This window comes from Folsomia candida, unplaced genomic scaffold (genome assembly GCF_002217175.1).
Source record: "Folsomia candida strain VU population unplaced genomic scaffold, ASM221717v1 Fcan01_Sc003, whole genome shotgun sequence".
In the NCBI taxonomy this organism is placed as follows: domain Eukaryota; kingdom Metazoa; phylum Arthropoda; class Collembola; order Entomobryomorpha; family Isotomidae; genus Folsomia; species Folsomia candida.
The window spans coordinates 12,468,622-12,490,557 of NW_019091195.1; the positions used below are offsets into that span (position 1 = coordinate 12,468,622).

The 21,936-nt window shown below is 36.8% G+C and overlaps 3 protein-coding genes and 1 long non-coding RNA gene across 8 annotated transcripts in view; 3 read left to right on the forward strand and 1 right to left on the reverse strand.

Annotated features, from left to right (window-relative positions):
* On the forward strand, window positions 1-4,646 carry LOC110845493 (membrane-bound O-acyltransferase domain-containing protein 2). 2 transcript variants are annotated; one of them, XM_022091925.2, is made up of 13 exons: window positions 1-735; window positions 1,037-1,128; window positions 1,214-1,358; window positions 1,744-1,958; window positions 2,032-2,131; window positions 2,213-2,316; window positions 2,382-2,599; window positions 2,669-2,738; window positions 2,800-3,023; window positions 3,110-3,176; window positions 3,247-3,277; window positions 3,346-3,497; window positions 3,585-4,646. In XM_022091925.2, the coding sequence occupies exons 3-13, from the start codon at window positions 1,266-1,268 to the stop codon at window positions 3,826-3,828; spliced, it is 1,518 nt and encodes a 505-aa protein (XP_021947617.1). In that variant the 5' UTR covers window positions 1-735; window positions 1,037-1,128; window positions 1,214-1,265; the 3' UTR covers window positions 3,829-4,646. The 2 variants fall into 2 exon arrangements, with proteins under 2 accessions (XP_021947617.1, XP_021947616.1); XM_022091924.2 differs by having other exon boundaries at window positions 3-735; window positions 1,037-1,132.
* LOC110847008 overlaps window positions 4,631-21,936 on the reverse strand; it is a 27,712-nt gene continuing 10,406 nt past the window's right edge. The window contains exons 2-25 of one of the 4 annotated variants that reach the window (XM_035849086.1): window positions 18,513-18,593; window positions 17,374-17,458; window positions 15,266-15,313; window positions 9,533-12,796; window positions 8,973-9,450; window positions 8,706-8,756; window positions 8,525-8,624; window positions 8,319-8,459; window positions 8,114-8,226; window positions 7,827-8,041; window positions 7,616-7,676; window positions 7,431-7,466; window positions 7,330-7,354; window positions 7,200-7,257; window positions 7,104-7,119; window positions 6,828-7,021; window positions 6,665-6,757; window positions 6,553-6,597; window positions 6,449-6,493; window positions 6,325-6,369; window positions 6,214-6,248; window positions 6,070-6,148; window positions 5,622-5,732; window positions 4,631-5,544 (exon numbers count right to left, since the gene is read on the reverse strand). In XM_035849086.1, the coding sequence (XP_035704979.1) occupies window positions 5,429-5,544; window positions 5,622-5,732; window positions 6,070-6,148; window positions 6,214-6,248; window positions 6,325-6,369; window positions 6,449-6,493; window positions 6,553-6,597; window positions 6,665-6,757; window positions 6,828-7,021; window positions 7,104-7,119; window positions 7,200-7,257; window positions 7,330-7,354; window positions 7,431-7,466; window positions 7,616-7,676; window positions 7,827-8,041; window positions 8,114-8,226; window positions 8,319-8,459; window positions 8,525-8,624; window positions 8,706-8,756; window positions 8,973-9,450; window positions 9,533-12,796; window positions 15,266-15,313; window positions 17,374-17,458; window positions 18,513-18,593 (5,535 nt within the window). In that variant the 3' untranslated portion in view covers window positions 4,631-5,428. Of the gene's footprint in view, window positions 5,545-5,621; window positions 5,733-6,069; window positions 6,149-6,213; window positions 6,249-6,324; window positions 6,370-6,448; window positions 6,494-6,552; window positions 6,598-6,664; window positions 6,758-6,827; window positions 7,022-7,103; window positions 7,120-7,199; window positions 7,258-7,329; window positions 7,355-7,430; window positions 7,467-7,615; window positions 7,677-7,826; window positions 8,042-8,113; window positions 8,227-8,318; window positions 8,460-8,524; window positions 8,625-8,705; window positions 8,757-8,972; window positions 9,454-9,532; window positions 12,797-15,265; window positions 15,314-17,373; window positions 17,459-18,512; window positions 18,594-21,936 lie in introns of all 4 variants that reach the window. The other 3 variants (XM_035849087.1, XM_035849085.1, XM_035849088.1) reach the window with 3 other exon arrangements.
* LOC118434803 lies at window positions 12,754-13,035 on the forward strand. The gene is made up of 2 exons (XR_004834259.1): window positions 12,754-12,860; window positions 12,924-13,035. It is a non-coding gene; the product is annotated as an uncharacterized LOC118434803 (long non-coding RNA).
* LOC118434802 lies at window positions 15,320-17,366 on the forward strand. The gene is made up of 2 exons (XM_035849089.1): window positions 15,320-16,523; window positions 16,598-17,366. The coding sequence occupies exons 1-2, from the start codon at window positions 16,188-16,190 to the stop codon at window positions 17,279-17,281; spliced, it is 1,020 nt and encodes a 339-aa protein (XP_035704982.1). The 5' UTR covers window positions 15,320-16,187; the 3' UTR covers window positions 17,282-17,366.

A 21,936-nucleotide genomic window follows, 5' to 3' on the forward strand; every position in this document is an offset into this window, starting at 1 on the left:
AGTGATGACGATACAAACCCTTGCATAAAATACTTAAAATGGTGGTGACGTTAGTATTATATTGCCAATTCGCATAGATGTTTAACCGCAGCCATCCAGGATAATAATGGTTTGCATATTTGTTATTATAAGTACAAACCATTATTTCATTCATTCATAGTTTGTTCTTCCTATGTCGTTGTAAAGAACACTGGCCCACAATATATATTGAAAATTTCTAGACCGAGAGATGCACCAAAATAATCCCAAAAAATAAAAATCATGCGTATGTGAAATGTATGACAAGGAATAACAAAGCACAAAAGTAAGTTTCTGTGGCTATGTGTTGTGAGGAAAGCAATATAATAATTCTACCAAGCAGTATAGGATTTCAAAGAAATATGTATTTAGGAGATTACTAAATAGTAGAGTCTGAAATTCCATTGGATTTGCGTGGATGAAGTTCAGGGTTGCAGATATTTGTAAAGGCGAATTGTGAGTGAGGAGATGAAGTCAGTCACATCAGCATCATCAACTCCTGCACAACCTGTAGGCTAGGCTGGCCGTGTTTACGTGAAGAACAACAAATGTAGAACTACTGAAGCTACAAACGCAACAAGTTGGCATTTGGTCAACAAGTTATTTAATCAACAATCACTAATCAGGCACAAGAGATTTCTCCAATTATTCAAGTCCAACTTTCATTATAAAATTAAGCAGCAGTAAAGCTTGTGAGCCAGTGTCCCTTTAAAAATGGTAAGCAATATGTATAAATTTTATGGAATTTTAAAAGTAGATAAACGTATTATTCTTTTCGAATGTGTAGAATAGTTTATTAAAAGAGCTATTTAAAAACGTATTGTATCTTGTCTGTCAGTCTACATATTAAATGTGCTAGAATTCTTAAGATTGTAGTATGTAGAAAGTAACTTTAAACTTTATGGAATGTAATGCACATATGTATGAATAACGGTGACTATTAATGAAGTTTATTTATGGAAGGGTTCGTTAAAGAAATATACCTGATCTAAATAAATTGGTTTGCTAATGTTTTCAGACGCAGCCAGTTATGAAATCAGACTGAAAATATCCACATTTTTCAGTAAAGGAAGCGGTACTAAATGGTGATCCAGCTGGGGCTTTGTCGTTGTTTGTAATTATAATTATTTAATAATAGAACACAAGATGATATAACTTGCATTTAGTAAAGAACGCCTATTTTTTTGTTTGACAGATTAATTAAGTTACAAGAAGGGTGAAGCTGCAAGAGATTATCAAGAAACAAAATGGGAAACAAGGGAGACTTGCTTTTGAGTGAATACACAGGGTCCACTTCCCTCCTAGCAATCGCTGAATTTACATCATTGTCAATTGATCAAGTAAATGCTAAATGACTAATTGGTGTGAGGGTTGATAACAAGTCAATGATTTAGTTGGTGTGTGTTTTGGGTGTTGGTTCTCAGCAGTGGTTGCTTGGTTGTTTTCATTGAGTAATCCAGATTATCGCACATGTACATATATACATATGTGTGTGTTGAAGAATGTCAACTGATCCCTTCTAATATTCCCCACATTAACTGGGAATACTCGTAGGTGTTACATGTCTTATCACAATTTCTCAATTTTATCTCAAAGTTTTCTCGATATAGTTTTATCCTATTTAACACCAATTCACAAATCTTGATAAAATTATCAATTTCATGCTTTATGAATCTGATACATATTATGGTTAACCAAGGGTTTTGTTTTTCTACCTTATTACAGATCAATTTCATTGCTTGCCAATTCCTAGCAGTAATCCTCAGTTTTATCCTCAAGAAATATGTAAAGCATCCACGGGCGAGATTGATGTATTGCCTAATTTCCGGCATCTGCATCTGTAATTTCTGCTTTGGTGTCCAAATATTTCATGTTCTCATCTCGGCCGGATTGAGCTTTGTCCTTATTCGTTATTGCTGCCGATCAACTTATATGCCATGGTTGGTGTGGTTAAACTTTAATAACGGACTTGCATATTACACACATTTTTATTGGTCCCTATATTTTATTCAGGTATGTTTTTATCGTATCCATGTTGTATCTGGCATGGCTGCACATGAGGAGACAATTTCTGGCTCCCGGTTATTCCTTAGATATTACAGCCCCCCTGATGGTAAATACCTTGAACTTTAGTGGGACATGCGAGAATTATGTATGGGACAGGTTAATTTGGTATATTGATTATATTTCATAGGTCCTAACACAAAAAGTGACCTCTTTGGCGTTTGCTATAAATGATGGGAAAAAACAAAAGGCTGACAAGAAAAATAGCGAACTCGAAAAAGCCTATGCAATTAGGTAAGGTTTATAATATTTATGTATTACTGTATCACGGCTGAGCAAGAAAATCTGCATCTTTTCAGCGAGGTTCCCGATGCATTGGAGTTTTGGAGCTACATTTTCCAGTTCCAATCAATGTTAGCGGGACCTTTAGTATTCTTCAAAGATTTTCGACAATTTATTTATTATGACGAATCGCCCAGTTCAGTTGTTGTCGTACTCAAGAAATTGTTTGGAAGTATTTTCTTTGCATTGCTGTACTTGAAAGTTGCTCCAAGTTATAATATTAGCCATCTAAGAGGTAACAATTTCATATTTTTAATAAATCATTCTTCGTGATGCACAATATAATATTAAGCGACTTATGTAGAGGAGGAGTTCCTTCAGAGAGCTTTTTGGAACAAAATAGTGTTCATTCACGTGTCGACGTCGTTAGAGAGGTAATGATAGAAATCTATAATTCCTAATTGAAACTAAATTAATTCCTAAATTGTGTCGTAGATCCAAGTATTACCACGCTTGGATTTTATCGGACGCCGTGTGTAACGCATCAGGTTTAGGTTACAAGAAAGAAACCAAATCGTGGGATTTGGTAACTAACGTTGATGCGTTAGCGTTCGAACTCGGCACAAATTTCAAAAATAGTCTTGACCAGTGGAACATAGGCACGATGAAATGGTTGAGGTATGTCGTATACGACAGGTGCAGTCCAAGGATTAGGACAGGTATGTAATGTCATACACACACATTACCAGTATAAACGAGAAAAATGTATAAGAAATCTCCATTCCACCCTCTAATTTTTTATTAGTGGCAACCTACGCCTGCTCCGCTTGCTGGCATGGCTTCTATCCTGGATATTACATAACGTTCTTTAGGTACTGTTGAAACTTCAACTCACCTGAATTTTATGTATATATAAAGTTATTCTTTGTAATTTTTACACAGTGGGGCTCTATTCACATCATCTGCAAGAATTGTACGCTATTTGTTTATCAGAGTCTGATTTATGCACAAAGTTTTCTAATTCGATTTTTAAAAATTTAGGTACGAAGATTAATTCGACCCCATTTTATGATGAATACCGTTCTCAAATCGTCATACGATTTTACTTCATGGTTTATTACACGAGTCGTTATTGCTTATGCGTCGTTCTCGTTTTGTCTTTTGGATTTTTTCCCTAGTTTAAATGTGTACAGGTGAGTCTTCAAAAAGTGTTTGCAAGAGTTACACTAGTTATACAGTATGCGTATCATACCTAATTTGCATTTAATTTTTTTTCGCAGGAGCCTGTACTTTTTTGTCCACATTGCAGCTCTCGCTGTGTTCTTACTGCCAACAATAAAAAGTCTTGGTCGAAAAAATAATGCTGTCTCCTCCTCGACCAATGGTGTTAGGAATGGCATCATGAACAATGGCAATTCAAGACATAATGATCCCTTGCACGTGATGTCCAAACAACGACATTCAAATTCCGATCCAAAGATTGTTACTGCAGAAAATGAAATGACCAAACTGAAAACTGGGTAATAGTATATCGTAGTAAATACGCTGGTGTTAATTTTGTAACAAATATATATTGAAACGATATTTTTGACAAATGACATTGCTATTGACAAGGGTCCACTGGAAAACGTTTGATAGAGACTGATGATTTAACGAGATTTGAGGTGCTTGAGCAATCTACTTTTCTAATAAGAAGCTTTATAATAATGCTACATTGAAATTGATAGTTATTAAACATTAAAGTGTTATATCAAGTAGAACTCCTGAAATATCACACATAAGAATGCACTAATACTAATACGCATATTGTGTGTTGTATAGCAATTTGTATCTGCTGCTCCCTGTTTGGTTGTGGATTAGGTTGGACAAAAATTCCTGATGAACTTATTATTTACTGTTCTGACAATGAAATGCAGAAGAAAAGTATGGTTCTAAGTTTGTGTTCTTAAATATGTTGTGAGACAAGGATACAATTGGTGTTGTTAGCTTTAAGCCATCTAAAAAAGAGCATAATAATTCATGAGGCTTTAATTAAGTCTTCCTTAGCTGAAATTTTAAATTATTTAATGCATGATTATGGGGAACAAGCATACTCAGGATCAGTGAAACATATTTGTGGCAATGCAATTTACAGCTTTTAAATTATGTAGACATACGATATAAGACAATCATGCAAATTAGAGTTTAACGAGTCTGACTAGTGATATGAATTATGTATGTCTAGTATTGCCTAGAATGCATACTGAATATTTTTCATATTGTGACAAATTGCTTTATTTTACAGCTTATATATATTGAATGAAATTAATAAAATGGAACAATAAACTTTTGAGTGTAAAAAAGTTGTGTGAATCAGAAATGTTGTCATATTTATTTTTTGCTTTGGTTTTTTGAGCTCTCTTAAGATTGGGCATGATGTGGATACATAAATCGTCTTAAGATTGTGAGAACATAACATACTACAACAACAATAAGTTTTTAACAACTCTTAGAAAAGACGCTCTTATTCAAGTAGGAGACAAAGCGTAAACTAATTGTCGTATAATGGCAGATTCTTTTCAGTATTAACAAACAGTAGTATTGTTAAATTAGCATACATTAAAGCCTCCTATCATTTGCTTTTTTGTAGTGTTTTAAACCACGACGATACTTTACAACAATAAATAAATAGTGGAACCCCCGTCTATAATTACTTAAATACCACCCCCAAACTATTAAACAACATTTTCCATTAAATAAAAAAAAGTTTATGGTTGTTTTATGTATGTAAATAAATGCTTTAACGTAATATAACAACAATATCACAATTTCACCCCTCAAAACAGTTTAGGTAACTCTGTCATCATTTAAAAAAAGTCTCCCCTCTGACCTCCCTCCCCTCATTGGTGAAAGCAGGTACTTATAACACTAGTGAGATTTAAGCTGACTCTTTTAAGCATAATTAAGCAATTGCACAATACAGTATTAATGTAGTGAGTCATAATCAAGTACATTTGGTTGCCTTTGCAGTCTACGAACCCACGTTAATACGTGGTCAAAATACTCGCTCGTACATTCTGCATAGCTCGATGGGCAAAATATTATTCTTTTCAATTAGGAAACTAGGTGTTAATTGGAGATATTTCTAGGTTGCTGCAAGTCCTAAGTGGGTGGTGCAGTTCGGACCTCTTTCATCGCTCCCGTTGTCTTCGATGCAGTCCACAATTCCATTGCAAACTTGTCTCTTTTCTAAACATTCTCCTGGAAAATGAAAACTATGATTACACATTTGTTTCTACTAGATCTATGAATCCTTATAAGTACTCGGATGCATGTACCTAGCAAACACCGATGACCAGAACAATGTTTGGGTTTCTCTTTGAAAGCAAACGAATTCTCGAGACTCATCTTTTCATGAATCCAGTCCAAATAGGACGCCACTTTTGTATCTGCGTGTAGATAGAGATAATATGAATTATACATACACAACCATATCAAATATGGTTTATTCCAGGGATAAATTCATGAAATCTACTTCCGTGCTGGATCCTACATTCCCACAGGTTGAAAAATTTACAATAATGGGTAAACTTAGTTCTGTTGCAAAGTCTGCCTCGTTTTTAAAAATTTTACACGACACTCTCACTGGTTCAGAACGTTTTTCATCCACTGGGAACAAATGCGTTTGCCGTCTGTATCAAACGCTGTTCATACGGACGGATGGACAGACGGACAGAGCGGACCATGGTTTGGGATAAAAAAATTGATTGGAAATGTAAAACTCACAAACACCAGGCCGTGCAGCCCTAGCGCAGCCGTAACCATTGGATGTTACTCCATAGATTGACCATCGTCCATCATTTTCCTAAAGTTCAAAAGATTGTAGAGCTACAAGAATAATGAACAGAAATACATGAATGAAATACTCACTGGACACATCATTCCACCACCACTATCTCCCAAACCTGCAGAATAAAATTAGGCAAATATTTACAGACCTCATACATACTTAACGTTTTTACGTATGTATATCTATCTCACATGCATCACGACCACCTCGGTCGAAACCAGCGCAGAACATTGCGTCTAATAAACAAAAGTAAAATGGTAAAAATGCTGAAGTGAACATTAGTCGCTACAAGACATAACTTAAAGACTTATTTACCTGTCAATTTGTACAGGGGAAGAAACAATGTTCTCTTGCGGCACTCTGAAAGTATACAATAATTAGTTTCATCTCGCTTATCATGGAGTTTCAATTGTAATAACCTGAAGTAGAAATTAGAGGTAACTGCACTTCTTGTAACGTATCAGCTAAATAAGAATAAAAAATGTCACTCTTTGTTATCATCACCGCTATCTCATATTTTTGAATGCATACGAAAAATCCGTCCAACTTCTTGTAGTTGACCCCAACCCACAACGGTACACATTCGGCCATCACGAATTTTGTTTTCTCGTGAAGGAAGACAAACTGGAAACGAATACACAAAAAGTACTTAATACTAGGGCAAGTAAATGTTAAGGTTAAGATGGGGTTTTACCTGGTCTCACATAGTCGGTAAAATTGACCTCTTTCTCGAGTCTCAATAAACTTACGTCGTTGACAAACCCAACATTTTGATATCCTGGATGAAGGAAAATGTGCGTGATTTTGACAACTTGTTCGTATGGGGAGAGCACCGCGGCGCCTCGGCGCAAGGTCCCAAGCCTTGCAACCCAGTAGTCATCTTGAGCACTGTCGATATTTTAACCAAAAGACTTGCTCATCATTTCGTCTTAAAAAAGCAAATTAAACAAATGATATTTGGAGAATTTACTTATAAAAACAGTGTCCTGAAATAAGATAATAACAATCATTATTAATATTATCATTTATTAGTTCTCCTAATTAAACATTATTGCTATATATTTACCGGCCGATAACAGCCACCGGGATGAGATCAAGGTAGCTCCACATTGATAAGACCCAGACTAAAGTCAAAATTTAATTGATTATTACTGTTAGTTTGGCATCAAAATGAGATTTTGTAAACCTTTGTATACCTTATACAATGCTGCTTGCCAAGGCCTGAAATCAGGGATATTAATAATTCATTAATAGGACTGCACCTCAATAGACAATGGATGGGATGACTTCGACTTACCAGTTCCCTGGATTTGAATTTGACCCACCCACGATCCTAAACAAATATATTGTAAACATATTTTATAACTTTGAAGACCAAAATGTAGAATAAAATGGTTCGGGTCAACCTTGCCGAGAGTGATATGAATTTTTTAATACGGATATTTTGTAGAAAGGCGAAAATAAATAAGCATAAATATTAACCTTGTAACTCTATACCTTGAAGTCTGGGTAAAGGATTTGGGCGCAGTACCGCACTGGAGATCTGACATTGATTAAAATATAAACAATCAAACCAATGCACCAGAACTGCATACTCTACTGTAATTGTCCAGTATACACTGGACAATGTATGCGTTATGTGTGTAGAAAATACGAGAAAACCTAAATAATTAATTATAAATAATTTGTGCACCTTGACATGTCACGTTCACAACAAGTTTTGACTTGCACTCGGTTGTCTTAAAACCTAGTCCGACCCTTGGAGTCGATTCCGACGAGTAGGGCTCATCGTCACTGGATGGCGAAGAATCGTCCGTGTCATTGTTCGACACTCCATAAAAGAGTTCGTAGTACGGCGTGCTGCTGTTGACGGATTTGTCTTGGATGCGCTCCACGGAGTCAAAATCACTAGAATCGGTTATTAATTGGTAATAAGAGTTTTACATGATTACTTTATAATGAAGTATTAATTATTCTCACGAGAATGTCAACGCCTTGCACACTGCTCTTGCCAAGTCCTTGACTTCCCAGTGAGAAACGACAGAGCTGAACGTGTCTACACACAACTTTCCCCAAACTCCTTTCTTTCGAACCTGCGTGTCAAAACCAATTCAAATACGATTTTATATATACAAAATCATGATCATTTCCGCACAAGGTATAATCAAACATAAATATCTCTAACCATTAAATGCCCATTCTTATTGTACGTCGAAGAAAGTTCTTCTAGGTCAGTTCCCTCAGGAATTTGAGACTGTCCAATTTTCACGCAATCGTTCTCATCATCACCATTCGGGCAGTCTCGCTTCGAGTCACAAATTTGTGTCTGAAATTCATAGACAAATTTTTGTGCCTGATCCTCGAATGAATTATATTACGCAAAATGATTACCTTGTTGATGCAGCTTCTGGAGCCGGAGCAAATATATTGACCTGGTTTGCAGTATTCGCATACTTGATACTCGTCACTTCCATCCGCACAATCAACAACGCTAGAAAATTTTATTAGTTAGAATATATTGGATATGAGCGATTACACGAAAATAAGTACTATCACTAGTTTTCAAACTCACCCATCACAAAGCTTTCTCCCATTGCCATTGGCTCTAAGAAAGTCGGCACAACTGTGGAAAGATAATGGTTGAGAAATATAAATTGATTGTGTAAAACCACAGATGAATACTGTTATAGATAGTCAATCATCCCTCCACTTTCACATCTACCATTAAATTAACTTCGTCATTAAATTAAATGTCGTATACATTTATCATTTATGTGCTTATTCATTATTTTTGCTCATTTTTCACCGACTGAAAGAAACATTTGCATAGTTTACTAACCTACAATTAGACTCATCAGAATTATCGGGACACTCTTTGATAAAGTTGCATCTCAAATATGACGGGATGCATCTTCCAGTGGACACGCATGTGAAAGTGATGTTTTTGGGACATTCTTCTAGTGTTTCATCATCTTGGTTGATCACGATTGACGTTGATGTCTGTACGGGAGCATCAGAAGTTCGGATAGATGAGGATGTCGTGGTCATCATTGATTGTGAGAGTGGTCTAAGATGAGGATGGTTGATTTTGACACTGGCAAAAGTCACTCCAATTGCATTTTGCGTTGTTTGCTCTGTTTTCGATTTGTCGTTTAAATTGTGAAAATTTGAAATCGATTTCAACGAGGAAGAATTTTTTAACGACGTGCTAGGCCTTGATGCGCTTATTTGAGTGAGAAACTCGGTCGTTGATGGAGAATCACCTTCTCCCTGAATATCCGTATAGTTTAAGAAAATTTCTTTCAGCAAATCTTCAACTGCTGGAACATAAAAAATGGAATTATGCAAAATTGTATAAATTAAAAAAAAATATCGCAAAAAGTTTGAAAACCAAAGTACCTTGGCCTTGACGCAACACGAACTTGTACACCGGTGAATTCTGATCATTGATTGTGACATTAGTTAATGTCATTTTATTACTTGGCAGGTTTCCCACAATAGGGATTTTTGGTGGCTCTGTTACTATTAAGGGCACTGGGATATGTTCAACATTCGACGGTGGAGCAAATTGCTCATCAATTTTGGAATGTCGATTTTTGTACGATTTTTGTTCTCGATGTGTTGACGTAGTTGTGGGAGAAGGTAACGCTGTAGTTGTAACGGTGGGCTCGTTGATTTTGGCCAAAATCAAATTGACATTCTGCTTGGTCACATTGACACTCGGAGTGATATCCGCCTTCAAATCTCTACTTTCATCTTCTCCCTCAAATTTCATCATCATGGAAAGTACCTTCTGTAAATTGGACACGGCGTTAAAGTCAGGTCGCATTGACCCCTGATCATTGGACATTCGTAGTTTTTTATTTGGTCCAGAATCCTCTTCCGTTAATGAGGCTGGAGAGGGTTTTGGACGAAGGGGGAGATTAACACCGACATATGACCTTACGGGGGGGAAAAGGGGGGAATCAACCCCTGGCTCGTCATTGTCCTCACCACCATCATGATCGTCATTACTGTCGTCGTCGACTTCCATCGACTCTGAACTTTCTGCAAAGTCTGAAGCTCTCAGTTTAGACTCGACGTCATCTCGCTGTGCCTGGGCTGTCGGTGAGGATTTGATGAGGTTAAGGCTTCCAAGTGTACTCATGATTAAATCTGTGGTAGACTTGATAATAGGATCCGGCATTTTGGGAGTAGTCTCTTGCTCGGCAGAGTGGTGGAGGTGGTAATAGAAATTATTTTTTTCACTTGACGAGTCGTGATTGATGAGACGGTCGCTTTCTGTGGCTGTACTGTTGGGTTTTTTGAGATCTTGCGATTCCATCACATGAGTGTTAGTGTCCCCTAAAGTATCCGGAACAATATCTATATTATCTGGGTCCAACTTGTAGATTTTAGTTGGTGATGGATTGCCACCGCTTAACTCGTCATTGTCCCCGTAATCCTCTTCCTTAATGTCTTCCGGCTCATTTTTTGCCATGTCATTTTCTACATTGCCGTGGTCATTATCGGTCTTGTGCTCATTCGGCCGATAGTTAACATTATCGTCACTACTCTGCCTCCTCTTGTCGTCGGGCGTTCTTTGGACTTTCTCACCACTGTCCTCCTCATCCAACTCAACGAGTCCAACTCTGTCAAATTGGACGGAAGTGTTCAAGTTTCGGTCGGTCTCTGCCTCCGCATTTTCGGGTTTTTGACTACCTTTAGTGACCCCTTTTCCTTGCTCATGCCCATTTTTTGGTGGAGAATTAGGAATGTGAGGAATAATCACGGTGTAGGAAGGAATTGCAAGAGGTCGGAAACCACCCGTTGTTTCCTCGACATAAGACGATGATGGTTCAACCACTGTTGTCGTTCCTCCTCCCTTTTTTGTAGTATTATTGACACCAACTTGGACAGTCATTTGCTCTTGACTTGATTTTGTGTGAGTCGGACTCGTAGCAGTTGGCTTTGAAGAAGAGTACGTGTTTATACCATGACTAATGGGCTCATTGTCATCGAACTCTAAAGTTGGTTTTGCATTTTGGTTCCGTATCTCCTTGTTGCCATTGCTTGGAAAAAAAGGACCAGGAGCAGTGTGGCCATAACCATAATAATTTTGTGGTGATGCTGCTGGTGGTGCTGGCGAAGAATTTGCACGCAAACCTTCTTCATTATAATTATCGTTGTGAGAATATTCTGTATTCCAAACAATTATCGGCTCTGGTGAAGATGTCGTGTAGCCTTGTGGTGATGTTGACGATGGTCTGCTAATGTCCACTCTGGGTCGTTTATCCATATTGGGACGGTCAAGTAACGGGGTCCAAGGGTTCTTGTCGTAAAAATCGGGCGAAATACGATCAAAACTTATCGGCATTTTGTGATTATTTAGCAAGTCTTCATTAGGTTCCTCTGGTCTCTCCGAACTAATGATTGGTGTAATTGGCATAAAATATTCAGATTTATTTTTAGGCATAGCTCCTTGTTGCGAGGAAGAAGGAGTTGGCGAATGAAACTTGACAGTGCTTGTCGAGACTTCTTCACCTTTACCAAATTCGTCCGAGGTGTTGGGCTCTTGATTATTTTTGTGACGGTGATTATTCTGGTTATCATCGCTGTTATGTAACATTAGAGTGTCTCGTTGAGGGTTACTATTCTCAACATCTTCACCATCGTGGTCATCAACAAGGCCATGTCGTTTTGCAAATGCATTTTGATCGTACTTATGACCATCTTTGCTCTGTTGCGAACCAGCTCTATTTGCCTTTGCATCGGAAGGAGTGACGTGAACAATGCTCTCACGAACGCCTCCAGAATGACCACTTGTTGGTTTACTCGTTTTGTGCAATGTGCTTCTGTATCGAACGTCCCCAGAAGAGGAAGATGAAGTCCCAGTATTAGAGCCACCATCTTTGTCTTTACTGCTAGATTCGATCGTATCCCTTGTGCTACTGTTACTTTTATGCATTTCTTCATCATTTAGCGTATCCCTATTGTTAGTTTGGGTGGTCGTGGTAGACGGCATCAGCGAATGTGAATTTGTAAGAGGAACCCGATGCCGATTTCTATCATTTCCCCTGGAAGGTGCCCTAGTCGGGGTCCTTGAGGAAGTTGGTTCCTCCGTAAAGTACGTGATAACGTTCTCTGGACCACCGCCACCAGAGGAAGACGGGACTGGAGGAGGAATCATATCAACCGGATTATAATAATTTGAGTTAATTGAAGATGATGGAGAAGGTGAATTTGAGTTTGAGGTTGTTGTAGATGATGATGAGGAGGACGAGGAGGAGGATGATACACTGGTGCTTTGTACAATTACGTTGACTGGCTTTGCAGAAATTTGAATTGGTGGGTTTGAATTTGGCTTAATTTTAGTCCCATGAACTATTTCGGGTGGACGGGAAACGGTATTTTTATACTTGATGAAATTATCAGCCACAATTTCGGGCTCTTTTACCCTACGATTGATCAGATCATCATCCCCTGGCACCAGCCCAGTATTTACATCTGACACTGAGTTCGTCAAGTCAATAAAGCCAGACTCTTCTCTTGACCTTCCATGATTGTGCAGAATATCGTCGTCCTCTTCCGACGTCTCCACCCCTCGGCTCGTACTGGTCGTATTTCCTTGAAGATATGATTCCTCATACAGGCTTGCGTTATTGCTAATGTTCTTGGATATTACTGTAATAACATAAAAATATTCATGTAGATTCCTTGTAGAAGCAATTAATTAGTGATTAACGAGGTAAGATTCAATTAGCTATGATAGTTTGAGGATGATCATGTTTTACAACATATTTAATTTCAGGTGGCAATGAGATTTGTCTGTGGGTTATTTAGCATTTTCCTCACGACCATACGAATCATTAATCATAAATTGTACACAAATAAAACAGCCAATAAATAATATTTAAAATCAATACTAGTATCATGTAGACGTCCTGCATCGTGTACATATGTGGTCCCTCCATAGTTGTCCCTGATGTAGTAAACTCTACCAACTTCCGATGGGACAAGTACATATGCATGAGTACAAATAATGCGTGATTAACCATGAGTTAGTTGATTGTATTGTTGTTACATGCATCATCGAGCATAAAGCAAGAACCTTTTATGTATGTAACTCTGCTTGGAGTGCATAATAGAGCAATTTCCAATTGGCAATGCAATTTTTTACAATTTGAAACGAATTGACAGTGGCTTTCAATCGTGCACGAGCCAAATAATGAGCATGGCCCATCCTCACCCTCTCAACTAACAACTATGAATAAATATCAATTTGTTATCTGTAACGTGATTGCCATTTTAATATCCTCAGAAATCAATAGCGATACAAACTTGGTACACATATACAACGTACCTTATTATGTGGTACAATGCGGACTTTTTGAATGTGACTTTGACCATCCGAAATTTTAAGCAAACTTCATTTACAAAGGACATTATACGGCTCATTAGTAAAATCTTTTTCAAGTCATTCATAATAAATCCGAAATGGCAAAATGGGTTGCACATTTCCCAAATTAGGGACATGCATGTGAGAGTGTTTGTTATGCGATGATCATCATAATGAAACTAGAAAAGTGGAGGCCTTTTATTCGTTATGTCATAAAAACGTACGAATGGATATTTCAAAGTCGACCACGCATTCAGTAAAACATTGAACATTTGATTAATTCCTATTTGAATTGAGTTTTTATACACAAACTTGACAAATATTCAGTTTGACATCACCAACAACAATCGTGAGTTTGGTGCTAGAAAGTAATGAAATATTTAATACAATGCAAAATTCAACAACGTCCAAAGTTGAGCCCTTCACCTACTAACATGTTTTAAGCACATGCGTATCTACATACATACGACGACAAGGAAAGCTTTATGATGATCGTTACACGATGGGTACGTTGTCTCGTTGATCCTTACACAAAGCGTGGAAATCTTGTATTTGAGGTGTCACTTTGTAACACATCATTAAACATTTATGAAGCTATTGACTAGTCAAAGGCAACCGATTAAGTGACAATTAGTATTCCGAGGGAATAATGACTCATGATAACTACACCTCAGAATAATATATTTAGCAAGTATTGACTGTCTGTGCGTGTGTCTCTGTTCAGAAATAAGTATTACGTACATAGAACTGGGTGGAATTATTACCATATCTTATTATGAGTACTTACGTACAAAAATACTTGTATGCAAACTGCAACTACAAAGAATTTCCACTGAAGGAAATATACATATTAAAGGTTGCAAATTGTTAATGATTTGAGCAAGTGATTAGCAGTCGCCACCTATTTTTTAAGTAAGATCCCTGAATATATGTTTAAATGGCAACGTTGGGTGTGAGGAATTAAATATGCAAAATATAAACTTAACCTAGACGTCTTGTATATTGAGCAACAAAACAGATCCTTGAATTTATATTCCTTTAAGCTGCATAAAGTATAATGTGATGATCCGAATAATAATATCCCATCTTCAAAGCGTTTTAAGCATAATGCAGTTTGAAGATGCAGTTTAAATATAAAAGAGCCTAGGAACAAAATCTCCTACTCGATAACATCCTAAGAATTATATTTACAAAATAAATTCAAAATCAATACATAATAATGATAATCTACAATACAGCGTGCATAATCAATTAAACTCTAATCCTGCACCAGCCACACGCATTAAAGGACATTTAACTACGAACGCTAATAAATCATTGTCGCACGCACAACTAGCGTTGAAACGTGTTAGGTACATACATTATTATTACCCTCCAATTTACCTATATGCGTCTGTCGCGAGGCTTAGTACTTTGTGTCCTTAGAAGGCATTAGCCAAAAACTTGTTTCCATTCTTTAATTGCATTTTAACACCAAATCCCACAAGAATAAGAATAGTGGTATCTCGAAAGAGAACACAAGGTAGCTTTTGATTCCGGAATAATATTGTAACTGTCACTGCGATAAAACCAAATAATGTTTACAAGTGTCATTTGAGCTGAATGTCAGACAGGTACATGTTCCTTGAAATCCCACATATTTGAATGCTCACCGTATTGTAGTATGCATATGCACAGCACATATAAAAGTGTGATCATGCAATTTGCGGTTAGTATTATGGGAAACTATAGTTTATAGCAAGGCGACGACTTACTTCCAAGGTATGCAGCTAGACCAGCAATGCTCAAGACACCCAATGTGGCTACAATGGAAGGAAAAAAGGGACAATTTTATTAACATCACAATTAATTCACAAAAAGAACTAAATTGATAATTTATTCAAGCACAAATTAATTCACACAATTACAATATATAAAACCAAATAAAATAAATCTTACGCATAAAAAGAACTTATGTTTTTGCGAACTTGTCTTTCTGAGCCAACAACTACCTAATAATAGGTTTATGTACACTTTAAAAAATTGTTGAAGAATTTATACTGCTTGTTTTTTCTTTAAATGTAGTTTCTTCCTTTTCAACTTTCTACCCGTACTTGGTCTATTTTGTACACCTTTCTCTACTGGTTTCTTTCCAATATCCACGTTTACCAACTTAACAAAACATGGTTTAACTTTACACATTAACTGCTTGTACGGTAAACAATTTTTTTTATGTCGGAGGAGAGATGCGTCCGACGAGTAAATAATATTGCATCCTATGCATTTTGGCCTTAACTCCCATAAAAGGTGGGTAAATTGGTGTTTAGATTTTGCACCTCAGACGAGGATATGGGATCGCAACAATCAACAACTTCTGACTTGACTCCTCTAACCCCTGAAATAGTAAAGGGAATATATTCCCCCCTCAGCGACGCTGAGAGATTGATAGCGGAGAACAAGAAACGGGAAGCTGGACCGGACGGACTAATGGTCAGGGGGACAAACTCAAGAGTAGCGTTCTCGTTGCCAAATACAAACCGATCGTATGGATTATTTGTTTTTATAGCCCCAAATTCAAAACAACAGTTTATTTGTTCTGGGAATGCGAGTAAGTTATACATTTAAGTAATTGATGAGTCATGATGTACGATCTGAATTCATGATATTGTTCCAGATTGTGTGAAAACCAAGTCTACTATGATGCAAGAGGCTCCAAAGTGTTACTCACATAAAGGTCCACAGATTGGTTTTGTTTTGGCTCAGTTTACGGATGGGGCTAATAAAAAGAACGATGTCATCCTCCACGTCATTGCCTCTTTTACGTTTATTTACGGGGATGCTGATGGGAAACAAAATAACGCAACTCGTATAGTCGAATATAATCATTTACACCAAAACAATTCCCCGTGGAAACTATACTGTAACGAATGTGAAGCAGCCAAGAAGCCAACTCCCGAATTGGTGGAACTCGAGGGACGCCGTCGGTACTTTGACGATGAGGATGAACTCATGAAGGTTTATGCAGCACGACAGGTAGTAATAGTAATAATGCTGTAAAAATATATAACTTTCACTTTGATAATGACTCATTTAATCAATACTTTTAGACCACGACACTGTTCCAAATGCTCCTCTATCCTGACACTACTATCAGAATAATATGCCTAAACGTGATGATTAACTTCCCGAATGGTGCTTACAAGGAGTTGGCGGAGGAAATGGATCAATATGGCTTGGAATTAAGGATTCATGACAAGTTGTCATCATCAGCAGCAACAGCAATCAATTTGAATGAGGATGAACAGATTCCATTTCTTCTACGAGCAGAAATGGGTGAAGGTCTTGGGACGTTGTTATCAAGAGGAAAAGAGTTGAAAGAAAAAGTTGCTGCGCTATACTTTGTCTCAAACCCCTACATACTTTATGCCGGCCAAGCCATATCTCGAACAGTTCATGGTATCTCCAACCTAAACGACCCCGTCATTAACTACAAAAATAGCAAGCCCTCCTCCCACCCTGATTACAAGATGGTACCCATTGGACTTGTCCGACAAGAGGAGCGGTACAAGTGGGAGTTCCACTTACATATGTGTGTGCTAATGGCTTCGCTGTTACGACTACCAAACTGTATCAATCCAAACGACTACACTGCATTGACTCATCCTCTCTGTATAAACCGACAAAGTAACTCAACTTATGTAAATGAAAAGTCCTGGGGTATTATACATGGATTCTTGATGAAAAAATTTTTAGTCGATGTGTACTTAGGACCCAAGACGTCCAACCAGTAGTAATGGAATAATACTCTAGCCAACTAATAATCTCATTGTCATCAATTAATCAACTATTGTAATAAAGAAAAGAAACACGTATTGTTACTCACCCAGCACCACGGAAGTCACCAAAATCCACGTTGTTCTCCGTGACCTGCGGGACCTGCCGTGTTCTGGACAATCACTTGTACTCGTCTGAAATTCATGAAGGTGACAAAAACACAATTAGAAAAACAAACATTGATACAAATAAGTGACGATGACCATGATGATGATTGTCAAATTATCTTTGTAAAGCATATTGTCATCTTTATTATTCGCTTTATTATCATTTATTGCTGCTGTGATCCACGTCCTTACTACACTAATTCACACTTTTATAGATTCGTCCATTTTTGAGATGCATCGTGGATATGCAATTCAATCTATCCAAAATTATCCTGCCCAGAGACACATGTCTGCAGAGATACATAAACGAGGACCGTCTGCTCTAATAACATGGATGCGAATGACTTTGCGAAATTTGACAATGCTTTTAATAAAGTGACAGTGCAGTTGATTTTGGATTGCTCTGGCAGTGCAATATTATTGTTACTTAATTTGTTTCATTATGTATTCCCTTCTTCCTTGTATCTATCTACACAGATTGTGTCAGTTATTCAAATTTTAGAGTTTGACTGAAATTTGCATGTCACTCCACCTGAATTGTGTGTATGTATATTTATTTATATGGATGTGCCAGCGATACTGTCAGTTTGCAGTGGTTACTAACATGCAGAATTGCTATTGTGAGAGAAAGAAAGCACAACAAATTCTTCAGGTTGTGCTTTTTGCATGGGTTTCATAAACAGTTAGGTAGTGAAGGAAGATGCATGTACAGTAAGTAAAACAAAGTGTGAACAAAAACTTTTGGACATTAAAGCAAACATCTTTTTATCTCGTTATCGCAATTGCAGTAGCTATATTTATATACAGTTTACTCGCTCTGTTCTACCAAAATAGTGACAATTTAACAGTAGTCTAGTTGGTGCATTTTTGCTCCTATTTATTACTTAGGTATACATGAGCAAATTTTGGCTCATTTTACTTGAATTCCTTTTTATTCAGTGTATTTATTCTTGAAAACTGGGATTGTACAAAGGATTGAGTGGTCAACTGCTGGGGTTATTTGGATTAAACAATTGTATATTCACATGTGTCCTTCATTGGTCAGTTCATTATCAGCATAGTTTATAAATTTGTAGCTTACCGGTGAGTAAGAGTAAACGGATGAACTAGAATAATTATAATTATTATAATTTCCTGGGAACTCCGTTCTGTATGCATCTTCCTGAAATAAAAATTAGGGTTCGATTTAGTCGTACATAATGTGTAGTAATTGATTACGAATTGTACATAATTGTACACGATTTCTATCCACAATTTGACTTTGAACTAATGACCCATAAAGTCATCATTAAAAATTCATTGAAATATCTGGCTGTGAAGGTCAAAATAATAGTGTGAAACATAATGTGCTTCGGGGAGTTATTTTTGCATTTGCACGCAAAAGTTATACATTTATTCCTACATATGTCTCAATGATTCTGGGTTTCGCTGCTTAAATTTTGTCAAGTACTATCCAAAACCAAGAACAACAATGATAAAATGCGAAAAGACGATAAAATTACGCGCATTACTTGCTACTCACGTAAGACACTACTCAAATCTTCAGATACATACATACGTGACATATTATTTTATTTCTAATCCGGCAACCACAAAGGCTTAATGGATAGCTGGCAACTGTAAGTCCAACTGAAAACACCTTAGTCGAGGTAGCTTGCGAACACTTGAAACTAGATATTTGGCATAAAGTCTCCTCGCGACTGTCAGAGCTACCCAACCCAAAATTAGTTCAATTCGTGACAACATTTAATTCCTAAAATTGCCTCGTGTAACCGAATTTTGTGGTGAGAATTCAAGCAGCATTCCTGCATTCCTTTATATTATTATACAGCAATGTCATTGAGGATGATACGATGAAACAGTTATTCATACTAAAAAATACTTTCTTGGAAATGAACCATGGTTCTAGCTTTATTTTCTGGAAACATATTTAAACTCGGTTTTTATACGCAAATACTTATGCATATGTATCAAATAGTGTTTTCGCGAATCATGAGATTTGAATTACTGTCTATACTGTCAGGCTTAACGACAATAATTTGTGTAGCAAATTAGAGAATTTTTCGGTTTCGTAATGAGGCTTAAAATGCCAATATATGTTTCAGCGTCGTGAGTAAATTCATGTAGATTTAGTATGTACCTGGATGCACAAAGGGTAGAAAAATGCACTACGGGCTAGGTTGTTGCTCTTTTCATGTGGATTTAAGTTTACATTAACGAAATTCTTCACATGAGAACGCTAATCTAATTGTTCAGCAGAGCTACTGCAAATCCTATTATTTAATGTAACGCATCACTGCCAATACAACGACTTTGACTTTGTCGGATGGTTCTAAAACAAGAGAAGGTAAGTTAAGCATGCGGTGATGTTGCTTAAATTGCATTTTGATGCTTTAACAACGATGTGACGTTTTTATTAAAAATTAAAACTACACCCTTCAGCTTTAAATGACCAATCAAATAATGCACATATGGAATTATATTCCGCACAATGTATAATTTTCGATTTCGAATCTATTACATTCTTACATAGAAACGGATTTGGTGTAGATTACAAATTTAGTCAAACTGAAAGTCTGAACCCTCAAACCATCCACGATTTAGAAGGACTCCAAAACTGTGTAAGTGGTGGTGACTCAAATGATTACATGTTTTTATTTTCCGGATTTTTCGTGTTGGGTTGTTATTACGAGTCGTAATTTATTTCCTTGGGGTTAAGCAAAGATGACCATTTTACGATATGCATCAAACTCTGAAAGTTTTCCGTATTTCATTCGAAATTGGCAAGCATGGATTGTGGTGACACTGCAATTTTGACCAAACTCACGTCTCGTTGGATCGTGTCATTATGTCCATACTACCGTATTATAAAACATGCCATTACAAAAAGCACTTCCTATTTTTATCCAAAGTGCACACATAATGTTACCTCACATGCTGTTTATTTATATACATACAGAAAAGTCGCATCTCTTTAACCGATTAAGTAACTTTAAAGAGTTTAAGAAAACGAACCAGGTACATACATTTTTTACGAAAATTCCCGTTTTCATTCAAGTTTTTAAATCTTTCCAAGACCGCCTTATTGACAAAGTAAAATAATGCAGCTCTTTAAACGCATGAGGGTAACACCAATTACAAATCTATATCCCATACTTGAAACAAAAGAATACCGCGACATAAACTTTTGAAATTGCGTAACGACTGAAATAATATTTTATCCGCAGTTAATTTTTTGTTTCTTTCTAACCACCCCAAGCGTCTCGCAAGCTCTTTACGTTTACTCGACCAAGAAAGAATTTCCGTTAGCCAGTTACAGTTTTAAAGAAAAAAACATTGAAAGACTTAAATTAAAGAAACTATATAAATATGACTGCGTTGGTTTCCACTTGACACTACTAACACTCATCGGAGGAAGCTTAACATTTTCTAGTCGTTTACATTATTTCAAAGCGTGTGCAGAAAAATCAGGTCCAAAAATGAATTCGCAAGTTGCTGCATGGCGAATGTGAGATGAGTTATTTTTTACACGTGTGTGTGCATCTTTCATTGTGAAACGAATTGTGTCAAAATGTACCGAGTTCGGATTTCTTTCCATTGATAACAATGTTCATCAGGAGGTATTTACATACTTTTCTAGTCTGCATGCAGAGGTATTTCAACGCACAGAGAGACAAGATCCAATTCTTTCCTGGCATATTATGCATTGTGCACAATTAAATTAAGCTGTAAACGTAACAAGGGAGTAGAATGCGGGATAACGAAAATTGTGTTCTGTTGAACAATTCAATCAAAGAGAGGAAATAGAGGAAGCAGATGCGGAGGATTGAGATGTGGGTCCAACCAAAGGAGCACTTACTTGTGTACATATATGAGGGAGAGGAGGGGATTACGGTATCTCTCTTTTTAGTTCATCTATATCATGATTCCTTCAAAATGAAGTCGTAAATAAATATTTCGTACGGTTTATCTCAGCACACGTTCATGAAAAAATTCAAAAATACGACGACTGAGGAATTGCGAAATATTATACCGTAGTTTCTCTGGGTCGGTCGGTTGAGTTTTCTGAACCGGAACCCGAGTTCTTTCAATGCACCAAATATGTTTTACATCATTTTCCTCTCGAATTGTTGTTTGTGTATCATATCATCTAATACTATGATGTGAATAATGAGACTGACATGTCCGAATTTGGAAATCTATAAAAATCATAACCAACTTCGCCTGCCTAAGGTTTAGCTGAGGACTGATTTGAATAATTTCAAGTGGCGATTTTGGCGTAATTTTGACGCAATTTCGTAAATTGCGAATCCATTGCAGTTGGGCTATACATATGTTTCCTGTGATATTTGTAATTATTCTAATTAAAGATATAGTAATATTGTAGATCCGTTTTGTTTACCTATGTATATGTTCACCTTCTACTAATTTTCATGCATAAAAGTTGATCATACTCAGAATTGTAATCCGTAACAATTGCACATACGTACGTATTTTGACATATG

Bases quoted from the DNA above. Each gene is read 5' to 3' on its own strand.
- LOC110845493 (XM_022091925.2), top strand. From the start codon at position 1,266: ATGGGAAACAAGGGAGACTTGCTTTTGAGTGAATACACAGGGTCCACT. The intron at 2,600-2,668 runs GTAACAATTTCA...CGACTTATGTAG, and splicing joins TAATATTAGCCATCTAAGAG to AGGAGGAGTTCCTTCAGAGA. The intron at 3,498-3,584 runs GTGAGTCTTCAA...TTTTTTTCGCAG, and splicing joins CCTAGTTTAAATGTGTACAG to GAGCCTGTACTTTTTTGTCC.
- LOC118434802 (XM_035849089.1), top strand. From the start codon at position 16,188: ATGATGCAAGAGGCTCCAAAGTGTTACTCACATAAAGGTCCACAGATT. The intron at 16,524-16,597 runs GTAGTAATAGTA...CAATACTTTTAG, and splicing joins AGGTTTATGCAGCACGACAG to ACCACGACACTGTTCCAAAT.